Below are 24764 nucleotides of genomic sequence, written 5' to 3' on the forward strand. Positions count from 1 at the left end.
TTCACATTGCCTTAAATGATCCTGGCATTATAAGTTTTCCATATCAAAGAAAGACATTGCCAACTTTTTCTGTCCAAATGGGTGGTATACTTTGACATTCAAAATAGTAAAACATATCCATTATACATAGCAATAAATTATTATTTTAATTATATTTATTTTATTTTTAATTTAACATATTATTATATTATTATAATTGGGTGTTAAAAGTATGTTATTTATTATTTGAGTGTTAACAAAAACTTTTCCATATAGATTAGAGCGCAACAATCCATTCTAAAAAAACGTTAAAATAAATTGGTGTAATTAGTCTCTCAAATTGTTTTTCATTACCATATTAATTAGCCCCTGCAAGAAAAAAACAAATAAATTCCTGAAATCATTTAAGGTTTCATCATTGATTTTAAAATTAATCTTTGTTTTTCATTTTAGTCCTTAATCTGGAAAATTAAGTGATAATAATAACATATGTTTAACACAAATAGAAAAGATTAATTTATTTATTAAACCAAATCCCATTCAAAAATTCAGTTTCAGATATTAATCCAAAATTTCAGAAATTAAATTATCCATTTAGTCCACTCTTCATTCATAGACTTCATGCTTTTTGGTGTTTGCATGAAGGCCTAAGGCAAAGTTCATAAATACTAGAATCTCCCACATGGTTAGAACATACTTGGCTGCAACCATGAAATGCATCTCACCTATCTCTCTTTGCTTCCTGCTATGTCTTTGTGCAATTCAAAGGTATTTCAGCATTACATTCTCTAGCCTTGGTTTCAATATTAATCCATTGCAAAAGATAAAAAGTGAGGCTTTTATACTATCTTATGGACAGCACTTTATATGGTGCAATCTTGCTCTGTTGGTTAATCATTCATTACCATCACTCATTAGTCATGAGAAAAATCACACAAGTACATAACACAGTAGCAATGTACCATGTTGTTCTTTCTGGTCTTTGCATGTATTTTCTAAGATTCTTTCACAAAATTAATGAGCATATATGCAGGCAAACAATGAACATTATTTATTGTTGATTTCAGTGTGTCATCTCAAAATGCTATCACCCCTCCAAGAGGTTGGAACTCCTACGATAGCTTTAGCTGGATCATTTCTGAAGAAGAATACTTACAGAATGCTAATATAATTTCTCAGAACTTATCTGTTCATGGATATGAGGTACTCTACAATTTGTATTACAGTAAATATGTTATAGTATTATAAAATAAGTTTTAAATATAAATCATCTCTGACGCATTTCTTCAAGTTGAGACTATCAACTTGTGTAGTATAAATTTATAGGTAGTCCGATAGCAATGAGATGGCTTGATATGTGATGAGATCCGATATACAGTCCAATATACAGTAAGGAAAAATATGTGTGCATATAATATTTGCTCTGAAATGCAGTATGCAGTTGTGGATTTCCTCTGGTATAGGAGTTTAAAGGGTGAGAAAAATTCTATTGGTTTTGATATGATTGATGAATGGGGAAGAATGCTCCCTGATCCTGAAAGATGGCCTTCTTCAAGAGGAGGGAGAGGGTTCAGTGATGTAGCTAAAAAAGTACATGATATGAGTCTGAAGTTTGGGATTCATCTTATGGCTGGAATCAGTACACAAGCATTCAATAACAACACGCCAATACTAGATACAATTACGGTATATTGCTTCTCATTCCTGCAAATTTTTATTTTTTCTTTCTCTAGTAACCATGCATGTGATTGCTTTTCAATCACCTTTTCATTCTTCTGAACTAAATTCCAACTCCATGATATCTTATTTAAAGGATAGACTTAATTCCACTTGGATACAAGTTTATTCATTCTGCAATATAGCTTGCTACAATTAGTATTTAGTCACAACTTAGCTTTAAACGTTATTAACAACTATCTCATCTGCTATACAATTTTTTTTAGCTGAAATGGAAAAATGTAAATAATTTGGATTTTTAGAAAAGAAAAAAATGTCGGATTATAAATCTATTAAGATTTTAATATAAATATTTTTTTGAAGTAATTAAAGGGGATTTTGAAAACTTCGAGTCTAATGTGAAAAAACAATTTTAAAAAACACCAATAGAATTTAAAATTAAATAATAATTTAAATACTTTTGGAAATAAATTAAAGGTGAAAAAAAGTTAAAATTAAGGATGTTCATAAGTGAGGTTGATAAGATGGAAAGAAATTATTCTGATATTGAGTCTAAGTAAAATAATTGAGATTCATAAGTGAAATAATTAAGAAAGAATATTCATATCATAGTAAAGAAAATGAAAAAGTGAATAATTGAGATTAATCATCACATGTTAGCGTAATAAGATCTAAATTTGAATTCTTATATAATTTAAAGCTCTATCGAGCTCTTGGAAAAAAAACTTAATTTTCATTCAAAATTCATATTTTCTAATTGTTGTTGTGTTCTTATCCTAAATTTGCATATGCAACTCTTAACCTTGCTTACTAAATATTCAATTAGTTCTCAGTAAATAATCTCTAACTACCACTAATTTTGATCTTCAATCAGTTCAATCCATTTCATTAAAACAATACAAAAAAAAAAAAAAATTGAAGAGTTGAAACTTTTTTTCCATGTAGATAAAATAATTATGTTCAAAACATAATGAATATCATTTTGAAAAATAAATTAAAATGATTTCAATCAAAATATAAAATATTAACAATAATACATGCAAGATATTAACCTTACATTTTTAATAAAAAATTCTTTTAGTTATACGATTTTCACTTTAACAGTATATATATAAACATTAAAAGATATAAGTTCATAAAAATGACAATATAATTAAAAATTATGTAAAAAGAAAATATTGGTGTACTATATACCCATCATTTTTTCTTTTGAATTTACTTTTCTCTTCTTGAACCATTATCAGGGACAACCTTACATGGAATCTGGTCGAGTGTGGCATGCAAAAGATATAGGAATCCCATCAAGGGCTTGTAAATGGATGGATAAAGGTTTCATGGCTATAAATACAACAACAGGAGCTGGAAAAGCCTTTTTAAGATCAATTTATGAGTTATATGCTTCATGGGGAGTTGATTTTGGTATTTATAAACTATATATATTTTTCTTATCATGCATGTAGTATCACAAATTATGCAACACATTCATTTATTACATTTGATCTTAATCATAATATTTTCAAATAAGCAATAAGAAATTGTGTGTATTATCCTCTCAGCTTTGCCACATTTATATGAATTTTCTGCTTTGATTTGTTACAGTGAAACTAGATTGTGTATTTGGTGAGGACCTGGATTTGGGTGAGATAACAACTGTATCAGAGGTATAATGCAAAACTCTCAATCATTTTTCTCCTTTTCATTCAAAAGCTAAGACATGAAGAACAGTGTTGTCATTTGAGTTACCATGTATGCAGATTATTAATGGCTTTCACAATCCTATTGTGTTTTCTCTATCTCCTGGAGTCAATGCAACACCAGAAATGGCTGAGAGGGTTAATAGTCTAGTTAATACATATCGTATAACACAAGATGATTGGGATAAGTGGCCAGCAGTCTTATCTCATTTTAATGTATCAAGGTATTTGATCAAATTCTTTCAATGTTTGACTTCAAAATATGTGAATTTCTCTTCCATCTTTCTTCTACTACTCTACCATCAAAATTGTCTACATTTTTAATACATTTGATTTATCTTTCAGAGACTTCTCAGCATCTAATTTAATAGGAGCAGAAGGTTTAAATGGAAGCTCTTGGCCTGATTTGGACATGCTACCATTTGGATGGATAACTGATCCAGGTTAGCCTAAATGCCCCTGCATTACTACTTTTTCCTTAATTTATTAGGATGAAGCCAGTTAAGTTATTCTAAATAGTTCTTAGTTTACATCCACTGCATAATAATTTTCAAAACTATACTATTTCACACTGAGTTTCAATTGAGTTGGTTCAATAGGTAAGGTTCATGACACTCTCCTTCTCATGTTTACATTTATGTTTGATTTGTGTTAAGTAGCGGTTAGGAACAAGTGTGAGTCTAAATCTCACATTGAATTAAAATGATAAATATGAGCAGAAATGAGAAAGTTGAGTACCATATAAGGAAGAAGATGCATGAATGCATTGTTTTAAGGTTTTGGATTGGAGTTGGTGTCAATCTCTTAGTGAGTTTGATTGAGGTCACACTGTTATGGAATCTCCCCGTTGAATCCAGTGTTATCAAATTAATAATTTGTCTTGGTGACCAACTCAAACGATCCAGTAGATCCTTATATTGAAAGTCTTCCCGATGGAAGGTTTAGATAAGCATGTCCTATTAATGTTAATGACGGTACAGAGTCACTAGCGAGGTACTCATGGTTAGAAATGATTCCACTTGAGGGGAATGTATCAATATATATATGAGACTCTTACTTGAGGGAGAGATTGTTAGGAACCCAAGTGTGAGCATAAATAAGAAAGATGAGTAGAAATGAGAGAATTGAGTACCATATAAAAAATAAGACCCATAAACTCATTGTATTAAGGTTTTGGGTTTGGTTGAAATTTCATTGTTATGGAATCTTTCTAGTGAATCTCACCTGAAAGCCCCAACAATAGCTACCATTTTCCATAACTTTTTCAAACAAAAACAGAATATGCCTTTGAAAAAGTATGTTTTCAATTTCATCCAATATATTTATTTATATATATATATATTAATTATTCAAAATTGCGTTGAGTTGTTTACATGTTAGATAATTAAGAATATAAAACTTCTTTTTTCTATTTTGTTTTTCTATAGATGCTCATGAAGGTCCACATAGGTCTACTAACCTTACTCAAGATGAGCAAAGAACACAGGTACATATGCAAAGCACACAACATAATTGAATTACTGTATATTGGAGCTGACATATATATTCACGAAAATTAATAAATACTAAGTGTTATTATTCTCATATATCACAGATGACTTTGTGTTGTATGGCAAAATCTCCCATTATGTATGGAGGGGATCTACGGAAAATTGATCAACAGACCTATGATCTTATCACCAATCCTACCCTTTTGGAGATAAACTCTTTTAGCTCAAACAATCAAGAGGTACGTGAAAATTTTCTTGTTTTTTCTTTTGTAATCAATGTTTCTTAAATCTTACATTGCCATTGTTTCTATTTTTTTTTATGTAGTTTCCTCATATCAGATTACATGATGTCAATATGGGAGAATACAATGTCACAAAATTACAATTTACTTACTCCATGGCTCTCACTGAGTGCATTGATCCAAAAGCAAGTGGTTGGTTTAATGAAAAACACAACCAAAGTCTTGAGAGAATCTGTTACAAGAATCCAAAACAGGATCACGAGGAACCTTTTTGTGTGAACAAGAGAGAACTTCAAATGGCATCATTGTAATCATAGTTTACCATTCTCCAACTTATTTATCTAGATTTTTTTCTACTTGCTTGCAGTAAATCATATTACAATGTTGCTAATGCAGGAATAGGAGATATATCCAATCTGCACACATGTGGGAGTTAAAATCTAATGGGACTCTGGTTAATAGTGATTCTGGCCTTTGTGCAACAGTAGAATATCTCCTAGGTAAATATTAATAGGAAAAACTTATCTTTTTGTAGAACTATTCGTGCTCTCACTCATTTATTTGTTTACTTTATTCAATAATGCAACCTGACCAATCATGCAGCTGAAGGTTTTCCTAATGGGATTAGATCTTGGATTGCAACTGGAAGAACAGGTTTGTCTATCCTCATTTCATCCATTAGACTTTTCTAGTTCAGTGTTTCTGCAATACCAAATTGATATGTAGTAAAATAACATGAGCAAAACCTACATGTACTTCCTTATCTTATTTTGATATTACTCTCCAATTAAAATTGAAAAAGTTAAGGAAAAGTCTACATTAAATGTTAGCATAAGTTAGTTAACTTTAACTACTCTAAGTTTTGTTTAATTAACATTAGTTGTTTTTGGTTTTTCTTGTCTTTAGGGGAGATCTATGTTGCTTTTTTCAATCTGAATAGTGAGAAAGCAACAATATGTGCAAACATAGTAGACTTAACTATTGTGTATCCAGCTAGAAGAAAGTATGGACTTTGTATCGGAACCGAAACATGGAGTAGAACAAGTATAAAAACTAATGATACATTATCAGCAGAAGTGGCAAGTCATGGAAGTGCATTGTTTGTCCTTCATTGTCAATAAAATTTGGCATTAAATCTTATTTGAATGTTTATCTATAATTTTGTATTTTAACTTCAATCGAAACTCTTAAGTTGTTTTCGACTACAAAAGTAATAGCAAATCCTTTTTTCGACTCCATACTTTCATGCATAAAAAATTATTTGAATGTTGTAAGTTAGATGAGAATGTCTAAAATCATTGCTCATTCAAAATGTGAGGTTAAGTTCAAGATCTCCAAGCCTTGCAATAATAATATGTTGTATGAGTTCCAAATTTCTTAATTGAGTGATTTCTTTCACTTTGAAGATCTTCTCCTTTGTAAACTCCTAATGATTTTTTTAAAATCGATGACTTCAAACATATTCAATCAACATTAATTGAAAAATTAATTAAAAAAGGACAAAACTATTTTTCAATTAAAAGTGAATAACCATTTTTATAAATAAAGTGAACAAGTAAACAACTTCTATTAAAAACACAAATCAATTTTTTTATAATCACGCATCAACATAATTCACGACTTTATATTAAACAAAGCTTGGAATTGAAAGATCAAAGAACCCATTGCGTTATTCAAATTATCTTTCACAGGTTCTAGTGCACTTCACTTCTCATTTTTATTCTCATTCTGATTTAATATAAATATGATATAGTATATTTGTGATTCAATATAAATATGATAGTCATTATATACCTTTTTTTTTTTGTCGGATCCGTAACTATGAGCATCTAGGTGGTAGCTTTATTGTTAAGATTGTTCTTTATGTATAATCTATGGGCTTTGGATTGGACTCACTTAGTTAACCAAAAGGGCAATTTCTTTTACCACCCCATAATTTCTGTTTGCAACTATATAAGTGTGGAAAAAGTTTAAATTGTCTATGGTTAGAATCATTTTCCATTACATAATTCAAAAATCAATTCTAAAATATATGTCAAATTACATGAAAACATATCCCGTGCAAATTATGATTTTAGATTGTTTAACTCGGAAATACATTTTACTTTGTAAAATTCAGAATACATTTCCAGAATTGCTAAGATGAAAGGTTGGAATATATTTTTGAAATCGGAAATGTATTTTAAATTATATAATCTAAAATATATTTAAAATTAGATAATCCATGATATAATTCTAAATTTAAAAATATATTTCATATTGTCTTTAAATTCTAATGTCTAAAAACTATGGACATTTTAAACTGTTTCATAAATTGGTTTAGGGTTTCATAAATGTCTAAAAATTTAAGGTCAGCAAAATGTTGATGTTATAATTGGACCTAATTTAAAATGTTGATGTTATAATTGGACCTAATTTCAATAACCTGTTGTTAGTGAACTAGTTATTCTCCTTCTTTTTGTGTTATTTACATTTATTTATTACTGATATACATCTTACTTTACAAAAACAATAAATATTTCAAAAACAAAAAGTAACAAAACATAAGAATGTTGAAGTGAGATGTGAAAATACTACTTGAAATAAAACCTCATAAAATGTTACAACTCAAATTACCAAAGAATGTTTATTTTTCCATGGAAATTGATTCTCTTTAACATATGGTTGATTTTACTTTGCATTTGGATGTGAACTTTGAGTCTATATGATGGTGCTTCATGCCAAAGTTTGACCATTGTGGCCATTAATTGGGTGCTTTTAAAATTCCATGACCCCACTATAGTAACTGTTGTGACCTTCAAAAGTCAATGATTATCACTTCTCATGCACCTTGATGTGGCTACATGTATGTCATTCAAAGTTTATTGCATACAAGTTACCACTTCTTGGTGCTAATGTGATGTTTATACAGAGAATGGGAATATATGTGGCCAAATTCCAGGAGAAAAGCTTTTGTCTTGTATGAATATGAATAATAGAAGGTTAAGTGTAATTTTCATGGTATTCATATTATTTCATCCCTTTTAGTCAAAGGTGAACAAATTCCTTTCAAGTGATTAATCAATCAATATAGTTTGATAATTCAATTCGATGTATTTATTTTTAAATTGTGAAAGATGTTAAAAATTTAAATGTAAATTGAAAATTTTACATTAGATAAAAAAAATTTATAAATTTATTACTAAATTTTTTGAGTTAGAAATGATAATATTTGTTTTCCTTCATAGGGAACATATGCAAGTGCAAGGAGTAAGGAATTTCCTCTAGTGTGGAATATGTGCTTTACATTGATTATTTGACCATATCTTACATTTGCTTCATACATTGAAAAATCTTAGTGGTTTTCCCCTAATTTATTCCTTGTTTGACCTTTTTTCTTTACATGATTGTTCTCTAGATTCATATGTTGGAAATTGTGAGGATGAGAACATGGGTTTTCTTGTTTAGGAATAGTGTATTATTTTATTACAAGTTAGAAATTAATGTTAATTTATTTGTAGTTCGTTTTAAATAATTGATTTTTCCAATATGAACTACAGGAAAAGAATAAAGTATATGAATATATAATATTCTCATATGAGCTACGAACTGAAAAATGTGTGAGAAAAATATACACAAGCAGGAATAAAGTAGTTTTAAAGGCATGTTTTGGATTCCAAAAAAATTTCGAAAGGGAAAAGCAAAATATTGTTTATAAATTAAAATTAACATAAATAAAATGTAAATTATTTTTAAAAAAATTTTGTAAAGTCTTTTATAAATTATTTTCTGCATAAATTAATTTCAGTTTATAAAAATATTTATCTTATTTTTCTTTCTTAATTTTCTTATAAATACTTACAAAGAAATTATATTGTTATACCCTCAAATTTTACAAAAAATACGGTATATATTTTATCTCTTTTTTATCCTATTGTTCACAGTATTTATAGTTATATTTTTTAAAATTTTGATCATTAATATAGAGTACAAATTTTAAATATATAATCATGTTAAATATTTAAACTGCTATTTAACACTTTTGTAATGATGGGCTTTCCTTTTGGTTTGGGTCCAGGTAGTATAAACATATACGCTATTGTTTCCTCCCAATAATTTATAAAATTCCAAAAATGTCTTTGGAAGTTTTATTTCATAAGTGATTGGGTGTAAGTCCCAATTCATAGAGTGCAGGAAGTAATAACCAAACATGTAAATTAGCTCAACAATTATTTTTCTTTAAGAAACTAATTGTTCATGTTAAGATGATATAGAGTAAATTACACTTACACCATATAAGATTTTCTCAAACTACATTTATATTCTCAATTTTATTCACTATCATAATATTTGATTTAAAATTTTGATTATTAAATTGATTAAAATAATGTTCATAGATTATTGGTTGAAGTAATACTAATAAAATAATACTGATATAAAATTATGGGTAAAAAAATTAAATGAATATAATATCAAAGTCTAATAATATTAAAAAAAAATACAAAATAACATTTGGAATATACATAAAAATTAAATATTTCGTAATATTTAAGTTTATTTTAAAAATTCATAATAATTATAAAATATTAAGTTTCTAAAAATTAAAATTATTTTTTAAAAAAACAAAAAATAACATATAAATAATATATATTTTAAATTATTAAATAGTTGTAAAAAAATTACCACCAGTTTACCGATTCTCAAAGAGACAGTTAAATTGAATCACACTTGGATTTACTATTTGAAGCAGTGAATTCAATTCGATTCTTTCAACACAAATTATAATAGTGATGTTTATTATATATTATGTTTAAAACTTAAGTGAGTACATTTGTAATGTAAAAAAATGAAAATACAATGCTTTTAAAATAAAAGGAATGTTTATATATAAATTTAAAAGACTGAAATATCGATTTAATTTGAAGAAATTTTAGAGAGCATCAAATTTTATCATGAATGAATGTTGTAGGATTTATTTGTGTTCATATTTATAAAATAATTCACTAAAAAAATTATTAAATAAAATTAATTTTAAAAATGAAAAATAATTAATCATTATATTAATTAAATTATATATTTTTTATAAACTCATAAATTATTCATATTTTAAATAATTTTTATTATTAATAAATAATTTTCAAAAAATTAGTATCTAATTAATTATCAAAATTTTAGATACTAATTTTAATATATATATATATATAATAAAAACTTATCTTCATAACTATTTTTCAGTTCACAAAATAAAGACTATATTTTATATTTTATAAGAATCAAATTATTCTATAATGTACAATGGGTTAAGAGTTGAGTTAGTTAACCTCATACATACATTAGATATCTTTTATAATCTTTTATAAAGAGAATGTGTTGTATTTTATTGATCTCTGTATTATATATAAAGAGAGAGAAAAAGATAACAAATCAATTACATTCAAATGTTTGGTTAATTATCGAATTCTAACTTGATTTTTTGGCAGAATCCAAACATACATAATTATATTATATTATGTTATTTCACAACTAAGTTGGGATTTTTAGTTTCAATATTTTCTTTTTATATTGATTAAAAATATAAACTGATTATTTTTGTATGTTATTTTTCATTATTATACAATAATTTAATCTTTAGCATGGTATATAGTCAACAACACCCTCTGTGTGATGTTGCACAGTTCATTATTATTGTTGACCTGTCCTCTTTATCTCTGACTATTAAATTGACAACACATAAGTGATTATTTTTTATATAGAACACTATCATCTTCTTAAAGTTTCCATAAATAAGAAAAACATGTTAAGCTGAGAAGACATATTTGTAATGTGTTTTTATTTAACTTACGTTGCAAGAATAATGAATTTCTTACTCAAGAAGTTAATAAATTAAAAAAGTCAAAGTAATTTTTTTTTACGAGAAAGTTGTTATAGGTGGCAAATTTCATCAAAGTATATTTTTATTTTTTGGTAAATATATTAACGTAATACTGAACCAAATTGAAAGTGTGAAAGTTAAGAGGAGTGTTTTGAAGAAGGGAGAAAATTTTAGTATTTTATACTTTAAATGAAAAAAAAAATCCAAAGATCACGTGAGTGTGTTAATTGTGATGTGTCTCTCATAAATAGTAAATAATAATAGGTGGGTCTTTGACAAATGTAACATGGCACTTATGTCCAATATCATTAAAAATAATTAAATAAATGTCTGAAAAATACCTATATATATAAAGAGACCTAAAGTGATTTCGAGAGGTGACAATATTTTATTTTTCATAAATTACCCCATTATGATCTTATGTAAGTATGAATATTTGAGTTTAGAAAAAATTGAAGAGAATAAAGAAAATAATAATATATAATATATAGTTTTCTTTGGCAACAAGTAAAAGGTGAATGAATCCCAATGACTAAGCGTTGAAGTGAGAACACGTGGAAGAAGGTAGTGAGTAGTTGATGAAGCATGGTCTAGAGTCTACACCCTAGAGGCTCACAGGGTCATCAAGTTTCTTGACTTTGCCAAAAGATGCAGTTACAGTTCCATTCATCTTTCACTGTTCTTCCAGACCACCTGATTCAACTTTTCATTTCGGAGGAGTGGGTCATGGGACACGTGTTCCGCTACCATTGGTCACTTCATTTGTTCCCACGTATCTTAGGACCACCAAATCTTACGTTGTCTGCTGTGAGAGCGAAAGGTACTTGGCCTCGTTGCTCGTGCCTCACTCGCATCGTAATTCGTATCCAACGATCACTTTTTCACTGGGATCCACTTTGATTCGCCACCATCACATTATTTCATTCCGCCTCCCAAATTAACATTAAATCATTTCATTTTAAACCGTCTTCTGTTCCCTTGTATTTTTGTTTTTCCTATCAAAACACGGTTTCTGAAGAAAATTATTCATTTGCATTAATAAATTAGCCATTACCATTAAACTAGGTTACTGATCTCAGTTTGTAGTTTTCAGACAATCCTTTATTAAAGTAAACAAAAATGAGATCATAGAGTTGAAGAAACATCTAAACCTAAGTGAAGAACTGTTTTATGGGCAAAAGATGCATAGTAGGTTTAAGGGCACTATGGGATATGGAGAAAACATATATAAGACATCCTTCTATGCCTACCTTGCAGCCATCATCATTTATAAGAAAGTTGTAGGTTTTATTTTTTCCAATTTAATATGGGCATAAATTTTTTTTATTGAATACGATTCATTCAAATTAAAATTGTTCATTCTATTTACGATTTCAAAATAAAATATAATAATCTGTCAAATTAAATTTTTTGAAACTAGTATATTTCATATACAATTATTTTAGAAGAATGATTAAAATAAATATAATCTATATGATGAAAAATTAAATTAATAAAATCTAAAATTCGAAAAGTTAAAATAAATCTGAAATTTTAATTGAAAATTTAAAATAGAGAATAAAATTGTAATTCACATAGAAACAAAATAGTACAAAAAATTTACATTTTACATTGATATGGTAATTTGTTTTTCATTTTTATAATAAAATATTTGTTTGACTTCTTGAAAGTTATTTGTTATCCATTTAATATGTATGAGAAAATTATATATAATAAAAAATATTTAGTTAATTTTTTTTTATAAAAGCCTATTTTTCTTAATTATATATATAAAAAAAATTAAAAGCAGCAACTTAAACCTATTTCTCGTATTTCGTATTCTTTTTAGTTTTTTTATTTATTTTATTTTACATATTATTATTTTTAAAAATTGAAAAACATATATTTTAAATACTATTTTAGATAGAAATTGTATATGAAATATACTAGTTTCATTTTTTTTTAAATTTTTCTTAATTTGATAGATTATTATATTTTAAAATTAAAAACATATATTTTACATACGATTTTACATTAAAATCATAAATGGAAGTGATTTTATTTTGAATAAGTTATATATTAAACATATGATTTACTCAATTTGAAAAAAAAAATTGTATTTCAAGAACTTGTTTTAAAATTGTACTACATTTAGAAAAAAAAAAAACAAAAGTTGTGAGACACATAAATCAAACCCATATTTATCAAAAACAAAATAAAAAGAAAAACAAGTATTTCTTATCTCTCAGTACGTGTACTTTTTTTTTCAAATATCTTCAAGTACGTTTGTTATTATAATGTCACTTTTCCAAACTTAGTAATCTATATTAATATTAATCTTTAAAAAAAAAAACCATAGTCCGCATCCAACAGTATAATTTATGAACAGATAATAGAACTTATATTTCAATGTTATATTTTAATTGAGAATATAATATTTTTAAATATTCTTACAATATACTTCTTAAATTTTACCTTTTCTCGTGTTAACAATTTTTTTTCTAAAACTTAAACCTTTCATATATTGTTTATTAAGATTGATTTTTTCTAATTTTTTATTTTTTCTTACTCCAACTTTCTCCCATATTTTTCAGTAGTCATCATACTGTTCTAGATTAAAAGCAAATTCAAATTTTTTTTACTGCATCAATCCATCTAGAATTTTGAATTGAATTACTTTTAATTTCCCAAACAAAATCTTTTCCACTTTCATTCTTTGAATTAAAAAGATTTAAGAAAAACTTTGACTTCAATGAGCTTGAAACATAATCATTAGACAATATATCTCTTTCTAGATGATGCCGCGACAGCACTCCATTTACCATCTTCTCCCAAATCATAACCACTATCTTCAAGTACAACATATGAACTAAGTTTCTTATTGTCACAAGAAACTTTATTGAACCCCGCACTCAAACTACCTAAAGTATTTCCTACACTCTCATCAATTATAACAAAACATGGCGGATACTTGTCATTGACATTTGGTTCTGCCCCCAACTTCTTCATAACTTTAAGGGCTTTTGAAAACTTATAAAGGGATTCTAATTTGGACAGTAATTCATTCACCTTTTCTTTTTTTGCCAAAAGCAACTAATGGAGTTATTCTACTTGATTGACTTTACTTTCTTTATCTTTTTCCATGTCAACATATTTTTCTTCCAATTTTGTAAAACTTCTTTCCATGTTACCAAATTTTCTTCGTCATCTCTACATTTGCAAACACTTGTCCATTTTTGTCCTTCAAGTGCAAAATTCGTTATTTCATGAAAATCGAATAACCTATTTCCATTAATTGTCCCATACTGAGAATGTTATTCTTCAAATCAGGTATGTAATAAACATCCTTCATAGTGCCTTGTTTTCCATCCTTTTTAGAAAAAACATATTTTTCTCAACCTTTAATGGGAACCTTTGTTGAGTCTCCAAAAGACACATGTTCACCTTCTATCTCTTGTATATCAAGAAAGAGATGTTTGTGCTCACACATATGATTACTAGCACCAGTATCTAGATATTGTACCATGTCACTATCCAGATTGAAGTCTTCATTGGCCATCATGAGAATTCCTTCATCTTTGGTCTCATCCTCCTCCACTAAATTTGCATTTTCTTCCACTTTCTTCTTGACATAGCACTCCTTTGCAGAATGTCTATATTTTTTGAAGTTGTAACATTCAACATTTGAACGATTTGAACGACCACCACGATCACGACCTTGTCCACACCAGTTTTGCTGGTTCATTTGTCCCCTATCTTCATTGTTGTTTCCATGACCACGACCTTTGTTGTGATCAAAACGATGACCTCCGCGTTCATGTCCTCTTCCTCGGTTGTGTTGCACATACATCACCTTGTCTTCTTTGATTATCATCTTTGTTTATAAGGCTTCCTCCAAGACTTGTTTCTTTTTCTTCTTTCGTTGTTCATCTGCTTCAAAAGAACCCGCGAAATCATCAATGGTCATCTCTCCCAAATTTCTTGATTATTTGACTGCACATACAATATTTTCAAAGTCATTGGTCAATGACCGAAGAATTTTCTCCACAACCCTAACATCCGTGAGAGTCTTTTCATTGCATTTTAGTTCATTAGCTACTGTTTGCACACAGGTGATGTAACTATATACATCTTTTGAATCCTTTATCTTCATGGCCTCCAACTCATCTTCATTAAATTTTATTTTATTTTTTATTATAATTTCACTTACAATTTTCTTTCCACAAGGATGAGGAAGACGGTCACTAAAATAGATGCAATTACTAAAACAAATAAATAATAGTAAACTTAATATAATATATTTATTCACTTTATTTGAATAAAAATAAAACAAAAGTACAAAAATAAAATTCAAAATATGAAAAACGTAAATAAGTGTTTAATATTAAACTTTCCACATTTTGTAACAACTCATTTGGAAGCAAATACAACACATAATTAATTAGGTTTTGTATGTGTAATATCTATCCTTACATTCATTAATATCATTTTTCAATAATTATAATATATATTTCAATACTATAATAAAATAAATCATTAAAATAATAAATAAAACAAAATCAAATAATTTAATATTTTATTAGTATATGTTTCTATATTATAAAAACTGACAACTAAAATAAAAATCATTAAAATAACTAATAAAATAATTTAATTTAATATTTTATTAATACTTGTTTATATTATAATAAAATTATTTAAAATTAATTAAAATTATTTAAACAATAAATAAAATAAAATAAGTTAATTGACATTTTGATATTTTGTAAAGTAATTTACTTATATTATTTTGAAATTTATTATTTGATAATATTTTTTATTTTAATTTAAAATTTATTTTAACTATATTTTATATTTTAAAAATTATTTTATACCAAATTATTTGAAAAAATATATTTTACAAATTATTTTTTTAATATATATATGTTTATATTTTTATTTTATTTCATGAATTCAATTAACTAAAATCTTTTGAATATGTTTTTTTCATTCAATCCAAAATATTTTTTTTCTTCTCTTCTACTTTCTCACTAATCCAAACAAAACATAAATATAAAAAAAAATATCAGATCTGAAAATAGAATTTTATTAACAAATAAAGATACAAATATAAAAAAAATGTTATTTCAATGCATTATTTATTCTTTTCAACCATAATAAATTATATTACTTAAAAATATTAAGAGTTTTTAATATAATATATATTACTAGAAAATCATTAAATAAAAACCAATTTTAAGGACAAAAAATAATTAGTTTTAATATTAATTAAATTAAATATTTTTAGAAACTAAAATATTTATTAGTATCTAAATTAGTTTCTATTATTAATAAATAATTTATAAATTGGTATTAAATTAGCTACCAATATTTTAGCTACTAATTATTTATATTTTAAAGTTGGTAACTAAAATCTTGGTAGTTAATTAGATACCAATTTAAAAAAAAATTATCAATAAAAAAAATTAATTTAGATATCAATATCTTTTTAGTCTCTAAAATAGTATATAATTTAGTTAATATATACACTATTTTTTTAAAATTAATTTCTATTTAATAATGTTTTTAATGATAATTGATTAGATTTACTTTTTATTATAATAAAAAATAATTAATTCAAAATTAGTACTAATGAATAAAAATATTAATATAATTACTTTATCTTTTACTTCTTTTTTTATTTTATTTTTTTATCTCATTCCTAAACTCTAAAATTATGATATCTCAACCAAATAGATATAAATTATTTATTAATAATAAAAGTTAATTTAGATTTTAATAATTTGTTTAGTCTTTAAAATACTACCTGATTTAATCAATATATTAACTAATTATTTTTGTTTTTAAAATTAATTTTTATTTAATATTTTTTTTAATAATAACTGATTAGAATCGTTTTTTATTATAATAAAAAATAATTAATTCAAAATTAGTACTAATAAATAAAAATATTAATAAAATTACTTACCTTTTACTTCTTTATTCTTTTTTTCTTTTATCTCTTCTATTTTTCATTGGTTCACACGAACATAATGTGTAATGTCACAACCGGCTGCCTAGTCTGTAATTTTTTCAAGCCACATTCATTCCCTTTACAAACGAGTAAACACTAAATTTAGTTTCTAAAATCATACCTCACTTTTATATTAGTCTTGAAAACTATAGTACTAAAATACATTTTTTGTTTGTTTATTTAAGTCCTAAAATTAATCTTTCTTAATATTTTCGTTCATACAACTATTACCAACACTTCAATTTCTAGAATATATGGGTAAGAACTTCTTTTACCCTTCAAAAGAGAGATTTTTTAATAATAAGCATTACAGTTCTAATTATATGTTAATTAATAATATAAATAAACAACTTTAAATATTTAGAGATTTATTTATTCTTATTCAAAAAAATATTAATTTGAAATATTTTTAACTCTTTGAAACAAATTTTAGTCATTTTCTTACATTCTAACTAGTAGAAGATTAGGTATAAATCGTTTTCATTAATTATATTTTATTTTGGAGTAAGTTTCTCTTATTTTTTAATTTTTTATCCTTTTTATTACTGATTCTGTATACATGAGTATTCTAAAGTTTGACATGTTTAACTAGTTGAGAAAATTATTATATAAACTGATTTAGTTTTTTTATCAATATTTTGGTTTGTTAGATGAGTTTTTCTATGTTTGTAGAAGTTTCCATATAAATTTCTATCTTTTTTAATATTAGAGTTGCTATTGTTAAGGAGAAAAATAAAACTATAAAAGTGATCCATATATTTTTAAGTTTATTTTAAATTATTTTTTAAGAATTTTGATTGTTAGTTAATATAATGATTTATTTAATTATGATATTGTTGGTGAATTGATACGATTGAATATAACTTAAATCAAATATATTATAGAATTGATGAATTTAATCTGTATATTTTTTTAAAAATTCTTTTATTTTATCATTTGTTGTTTAAGGATTTGATTGTTCACTCAAGTATAGTGCAGTCAAGTGATTAAATTTTTATAAGTATAAAATATTGTTGTCAAACATTCAATTGAATATCCCTAAAGCAACAAATGATTGTTGAAGTAATAATTCCATTGAAATTATATAGTTAAAGCATTAGTCTTGTCAGTTAAACAATGTGGATTGTTATTTGAGAAATTTACCCACAAATCAAGTAAGGAAGAAACAAAAACTTTGTTATTTTTTTGGAAGAATGATGTTAAAGGAAGAGCTTTGCTCAAGTGTCATTCATTTGCTTTGGTGTTTAACTCAATTTTTTTTTATTGTTGATTGGTTTAAATTTCATGTTTATGTATTTCATTGCTACTATTTTTTTATGTGTAGCCTAAATAGTTTGAAAATGTTTATGTGGAATCACACAAACTAGTGGTATTTTAGTAACAATTATTGAGTTGAAGTGATATATTATGTAAGTAGTAAGTTGAAAGATTTTATTGAATTGATATTGCACATTTTATTGAGTTTTGGGCTTTCTAATTCTGTTCCTTGGGCTGAAGCCCAAACTATTGTATTTTGTATTTCGTATATATTGTACATAGCAAAAGTAATAAGAGTAGACAATTATTTTTTCCCTTTTCCAGAAACAATTTCTTCTTCCTTCATCTTTCTGATCCCAAGCGGTGGTTATCACCTCCTACCCTCCTTTGCACATCATGCAGAAATTCAAGATGGTATCAGAGCGGGTTTAAACCCGCTCTGCTCCGCTGCCATTATTGTTCTTCCTTTCCCCTGTTTTCTTGATACTCGTCGTTTCTGCAACTCATGGCTGAAGAAAAACCCTCACAGCAAAATGATCAACAAAACCCAACCAGTGCGTATTATCTACACCCTGGGGAAAATCCAGGTATGGTCCTTGTAACTCCGCTGTTAGATGGTTCAAATTACCACTCATGGAGTAGGGCGATGAAACGTGCTCTGCTTTCGAAAAATAAATTCAAGTTCGTCAACGGGGATATTCCTGAGCCATCGCACGGTGAGAGTCAATACGAAGCATGGGAGAGATGCAACGTTATGGTTATCTCATGGATCACACGCAGCATCTCAACACAAATCGCACAAAGCATCGTTTACATTGATAATGCGAAGGAACTGTGGGAAGATCTCAAAGAAAGGTTCTCAAAAAGCAACCATTTCCGTTTATCTGACCTTTTGCAAGAAATAAATTCTATTAAGCAGGGAGAAAGAAGCATAACAGAGTATTATACCGACTCCAAAATCTTGTGGGAAGAATCAGATTCTTTGAGGCCATTACCGAGTTGTTCTTGTAAAATGAAATGTAGCTGCAATATGATGAAAATCATGGCAGGATACAGGGATTCAGAGCGCATTATGAGTTTCTTGAAGGGTTTGGGAGAAGCTTACAATGCTGTCAAAACGCAGATCTTGCTAACAGAACCTCTGCCAGGTATTAACAAAGTTTTCTCTTTGGTTCTGCAACAAGAAAGGCACTTGAGTGAAAGTATAGGAATGGATACAAAGATTCTAGCAAATAGTACCGATCAACAACATCAAAAAATCAGTAAAACCAGTAACCATGGACAAGGCTGGCGCAACTACGGCAGAGGAAGGGGAAAAGGATATGGAAAACAGTGTTCCTTCTGTCACAAAATGAATCACACCGCAGACGAGTGCTACTCGAAGCACGGATACCCACCTTGGATGAAGCATAAAGTCAACTACAATGCAGGCACTACTGAAGAAGATAGAGATCATGAGAACGAGAGAGGAAAACACATATTCAATGACGCTGTCAATGAGAAAAATTTTAAAGCTATCAATCCGGAGCAACTCCAACACCTTTTGGACATGATGCAGAATTCGAAAGGAACAGAAAAGGTTGTTAATAACACCATAGGAGACTTCCCAACAGCTGACAACAACACAGGTAAAAAAGGTATGAATTGCTGGATTCTTGATACTGGAGCCACAGACCATGTGACCTGCTCTATTTCTATTTACACAAATTACTACAAGATAAAACCAGTAATGGTTAAGCTTCCCAACAATCAAAGGGTCACTGCTTTTTTTGCTGGAACTGTTTTCCTAACCAAAGATATTATACTGCATAACGTTTTGTACATACCTGAATTCATGCTAAATATTATATCTGTGCAAAGACTAACAAAATCCTTGAAGTGTCAATTTGTTTTCACACATGATGTTTGTCAGATACAGGAAAAGCTTACCTTGAAGACGATTGGTCAAGCTGAAATCAAGGATGGGCTTTATCACATGTATGCACATAGGAAGGATAGTCTTGTTAACTCTGTACATAATGAAGTTGTTTTTAAAACTGCTGAAAAACTTGATATTTGGCATTGTAGGATGGGCCATGCTTCGAATAAGGTCTTAGAACACTTAGCCAAAACACACAATGATATACATTTCAATCATGATAATATATGTTCTCCCTGTCATCTTGCAAAGCAACACAAATTACCTTTTCAGCTTAGTAAAAGTTTTAGTAAATCTGTTTTCGATCTTATTCACATTGACATATGGGGTCCTCTCGGTGTTCCTTCTATTCAAGGTCACAGGTACTTCTTAACCATTGTGGATGATTTTAGTAGACATACTTGGGTTCATCTTATGAAAAATAAGAGTGAAACTAGAAATCTTTTACAGCATTTTGTTATTCACATTAAGAACCAATTTGATAAGAGCATTAAAACCATTAGAACGGATAATGGCAAAGAATTCTGCTGGAATGATTTTTATGATAAAAATGGTATCATACATCAAAGTTCTTGCAATGAAACTCCACAACAAAACTCTATTGTGGAAAGAAAACACCAACACATTCTTAACGTCACTCGGTGCATAATGTTTCAATCAAATCTACCTAATGCATACTGGTCTTTTGCTGTTTTACACTCTGTTTTTTTGATAAACCGCTTACCATCACCTGTAATTCAGAATAGAAGTCCCTATGAACTCTTGTACAAATGCATGCCTGTTTTAGCTAATATTAAAGTCTTTGGTTGCTTGTGTTTTGCCTCCACTTTGGAACAAAATAGGCACAAACTTGATCCTAGAGCACGTAAGTGCATTTTTCTTGGTTATAAACAAGGAGTGAAAGGTTATATTGTCATGGACATACACTCTAGAGAAATTTATGTATCTAGAAATGTTGTTTTCCATGAAACTAGTTTTTGTGATCTGAAAAATAGGAATAGTCAACCCAATCAACCCATTACTCAAGAAGGAAACGATTTTATGATGTATCTGAATGATGGTCTTGAACAACCCGAAGAGAGCCTTTTCGAACAAGAAGAACAGAGACAAAACGAGAACAATGTTGTTCATGATGATCTGAGGCGTTCCACACGGATTAGGAGACCACCCACTTATCTGGAAGATTATCATCACCAGATGATGGTTGCACCGTGCAATAAGAATCTGAACTCAAAGGTACGTTATCCTCTTGATTTTGTCATTTCATACCATAAATTATCTGATAAACAGCTAAAATACACTTTGTCCCTTTCATCACAAATCGAGCCCCGAAACTTTGAAGAAGCAAAGGGACACCCTGAGTGGTTGAAGGCTATGGAATCTGAAATAAAAGCGCTCGAATTCAACAGAACCTGGGAAATCACAGATCTTCCTCCAAACGAAACTCCCATTGGATGTAAATGGGTATACAAAATCAAGAGAAGAGCTGATGGGAAGATTGAGAGGTATAAGGCACGACTTGTTGCGAAGGGATATACACAACGGGAAGGAATAGACTACATGGAGACCTATTCACCAGTTGCGAGACTCACCACTCTGCGATGCATCCTTGCAGTTGCTTCTATTATGGACTGGCACCTTGAGCAGCTAGATGTGGATAACGCTTTTCTGCATGGGGATTTACAAGAGGAAGTCTACATGGACATTCCTCCCGGGATCACCACTGAAAAAGCAAACCAGGTTTGTCGCTTGACTAAATCCTTATATGGTTTGAAGCAAGCAAGCAAGCAATGGTATGATAAACTTACTACCTTTCTTTACTCAATTAATTTCACTCATTCAAAAGCTGACAGCTCTCTGTTCATTAGAAAAACTGAGAACACTTTTACAACACTTCTCATATATGTCGATGATATACTAATAGCTGGGAATAACATGAAAGAGATACAAGCTGTTAAGAGTTCTTTGAATGCAGCTTTTGCCATCAAAGACCTTGGGCAATTAAAATTTTTTTTAGGTTTGGAGATTGCTAGAACAAAGAAAGGGATCCACATTTGCCAGAGGAAATATGCTCTTGAAATACTAGCTGATGCAGGGATGGCTGGTGCGAAACCAGTTTCTACACCTATGGTCAAGAAAAATGAAAAGCTGTTTGAACAAGCTGCTGTGCATGATGTTTCCGCATATCGAAGTATCATTGGCCGCTTGCTTTACTTGGTGAACACAAGACCTGACATCAGTTTTGCTGTTCAATGCCTTAGTCAATTTGTTCAAGCACCCACAAAACAACACCATCAAGCTGCACAGAGAATTCTCCGGTATATCAAATCCTCCCCTGCTCAAGGAATTTTTTACCCGAAAAACACAGATATCCAAATCAAAGCGTTCAGTGACTCTGATTGGGCATCTTGCATCTTGACACGACGATCAACCACTGGTTTCTGTATTTTCCTTGGAGAATCTCTAATATCATGGAAAACCAAGAAACAGAACACCGTATCCAGGTCTTCTTCTGAGGCAGAATACCGTGCGTTAGCTGCAACTTGTTGTGAAGTTCAGTGGATTACTTTCTTGCTGGAGGATCTGGACATTACAACTCATAGCACAACAAATCTGTATTGTGATAGTCAGTCTGCTAGACATATCGCTCAAAATCACAGCTTCCATGAAAGGACAAAACACCTTGATATAGATTGTCATGTGGTAAGAGAAAGGCTTCAGCAAGGTCTCTTTAATCTGTTACCCACAAGTACTGAAAATCAACCTGCTGATCTTCTCACTAAACCAGTTGACAATGATGTTTTCCATAGACTCCTTCACAAGCTAGGCGTGCTGAATATCCACGCACCAGCTTGAGGGGGGATATTGCGTTTTGGGCTTTCTAATTCTGTTCCTTGGACTGAAGCCCAAACTATTGTATTTTGTATTTCGTATATATTGTACATAGCAAAAGTAATAAGAGTAGACAGTTATTTTTTCCCTTTTCCAGAAACAATTTCTTCTTCCTTCATCTTTCTGATCCCAAGCGGTGGTTATCACCTCCTACCCTCCTTTGCACATCATGCAGAAATTCAAGACATTTTGTAAATATTATTATTGGTTATTAATTATGATTTTATTATTATTAATTTTAATTTTATTATTATTATTATTAAATTATTATACTATTATTATTGTATTAATGATCAGTTTATAGAGCTATTAGCTATTAATATTTATATTTAATAGCTTTCAATAATTGTAATTTTATTATATATTATTGAAGTAAATCAAAATGAATAAGATCATCTCAACAGTTTTACAATCTTATAAAATTACTTTCGATCAGTTTCTATAATCTTTTGTCTCCTCTTGTTTCCTTCAAATTAGTTCTTACAATTCTCTCATGACTTAATTTGTGTGCAAGTCTACACATGAATGTCTAATATTTAGATAAAGGAATCTAAATAGTTTGCATGATGGGGGATAAAGATTAAGCAGTTGTGTTATGTTGGCAAGAAAGGGTATTCCAAAAGTAAACTTGTCTTTTAACTGTGAAATAATAAAGAAAAACACATTGTTCTAATTGCTTCCTGCTGGATCACATTATACTGGAGAACAGAACTTCATATTAAGGCAACCTAACTCTCTGACCAGAGGATGAACAAAAATGGTAAAGAATGTAGTTAATGAGTTGTGCTTGTTGGTTGATGCCTACCCCACAACTTCAGTAAAAAATCAAAATGGCTTAAGCTTTGGACCACCCTTACCCATTCTTAAAGGACACTAATCATTAGAACCAACCACATCTTCAATATACTAACTTAATCTTTCCTTCCTAACCCAAACAATTACACTGATTTAAGATCATTTCATTACCTTATCAGAGAATGGATAATGCATTTCTCTGAAAATGTTCTTTTCTTCTTCTAAAAATGCATTTTCTTTACATTTTAATTTATAATCCAAACAAATCGTGTAACTTAAAATGATAATAATTACAATATATATTTAAAGACTAATGTGGGGGTGTAGGTTTTCCAATGTTATTAGAATGATGTTTTGTCTTTATTATATTTTAACTGTATATATGCTAAGTAAAATAGTATAGAATTTAGTAAATATAATATTTTGTGGGGGGAATTATAGTTTTTTGGTGTATTAAATGTTAGAAAAACAATTTGAATGATAATTATAATATTAACAGTGTTAATATTACATCATGGGTGTATTGATGATGCAAAAACGCATGCTTCATTGATTTAATTAAAATAAAGCTGCCGACAAGAAGAAACGATGGGCCCACCACTGACTTTTCCAATCAATGGCTAGTTCTTTTCCAGGTGGCGCGTATCTAAGTTAGCTTCTCTTGGTTCCCTTTAACGGCGACGTTTTTCAGCAACACCGATACGTCAATGCTGCATTTTCGTATTTTTACCTGGCACCGTTTGAAATGACGTCTCTCACCGTTTTACTCGAGTCCACCGTAACGTGAATCAGACGGTGAAATCCTCTTTCTCGTAATTGGACGGCCAAGATCCTCCAAATTCTCATCTCATTGATGGAAGGAAATTTGAAAAGTCTTCCTTTTTTTTCTCTTTAAAATATTTGTTAGCATTGACGGCAAAAACATCAACCGTCGGTAATATCTGAAAGTCAAGATAGATTCAACGGACACAATTTCA

The 24764-nt window shown here is 28.6% G+C and overlaps 1 protein-coding gene across 1 annotated transcript; it reads left to right on the forward strand.

The window, feature by feature from the left end:
* The first annotated feature begins 529 nt into the window (after positions 1-529).
* Positions 530-6318, forward strand: LOC137825905 (putative alpha-galactosidase B). Its single transcript, XM_068631708.2, has 13 exons — positions 530-747; positions 1047-1182; positions 1414-1665; positions 2901-3075; positions 3256-3317; positions 3411-3574; positions 3696-3793; positions 4778-4836; positions 4945-5079; positions 5166-5389; positions 5479-5582; positions 5686-5736; positions 5989-6318. Exons 1-13 carry the CDS (start codon positions 662-664, stop codon positions 6201-6203), a joined length of 1761 nt encoding a protein of 586 aa, XP_068487809.1. The 5' UTR covers positions 530-661; the 3' UTR covers positions 6204-6318.
* The last annotated feature ends 18446 nt before the right edge of the window (positions 6319-24764 follow it).

The sequence above is a fragment of the Phaseolus vulgaris genome, chromosome 8 (assembly GCF_051622355.1).
Source record: "Phaseolus vulgaris cultivar YP4 chromosome 8, ASM5162235v1, whole genome shotgun sequence".
Classification (NCBI taxonomy): domain Eukaryota; kingdom Viridiplantae; phylum Streptophyta; class Magnoliopsida; order Fabales; family Fabaceae; genus Phaseolus; species Phaseolus vulgaris.

Excerpts from the sequence above, each read along its gene's own strand:
- LOC137825905 (XM_068631708.2), top strand. The coding sequence starts at position 662 with ATGGTTAGAACATACTTGGCTGCAACCATGAAATGCATCTCACCTATC. Across the intron at positions 3,575-3,695 it reads TCTCATTTTAATGTATCAAG|AGACTTCTCAGCATCTAATT; the intron begins GTATTTGATCAA and ends TTTATCTTTCAG. Across the intron at positions 5,390-5,478 it reads GAACTTCAAATGGCATCATT|GAATAGGAGATATATCCAAT; the intron begins GTAATCATAGTT and ends TTGCTAATGCAG.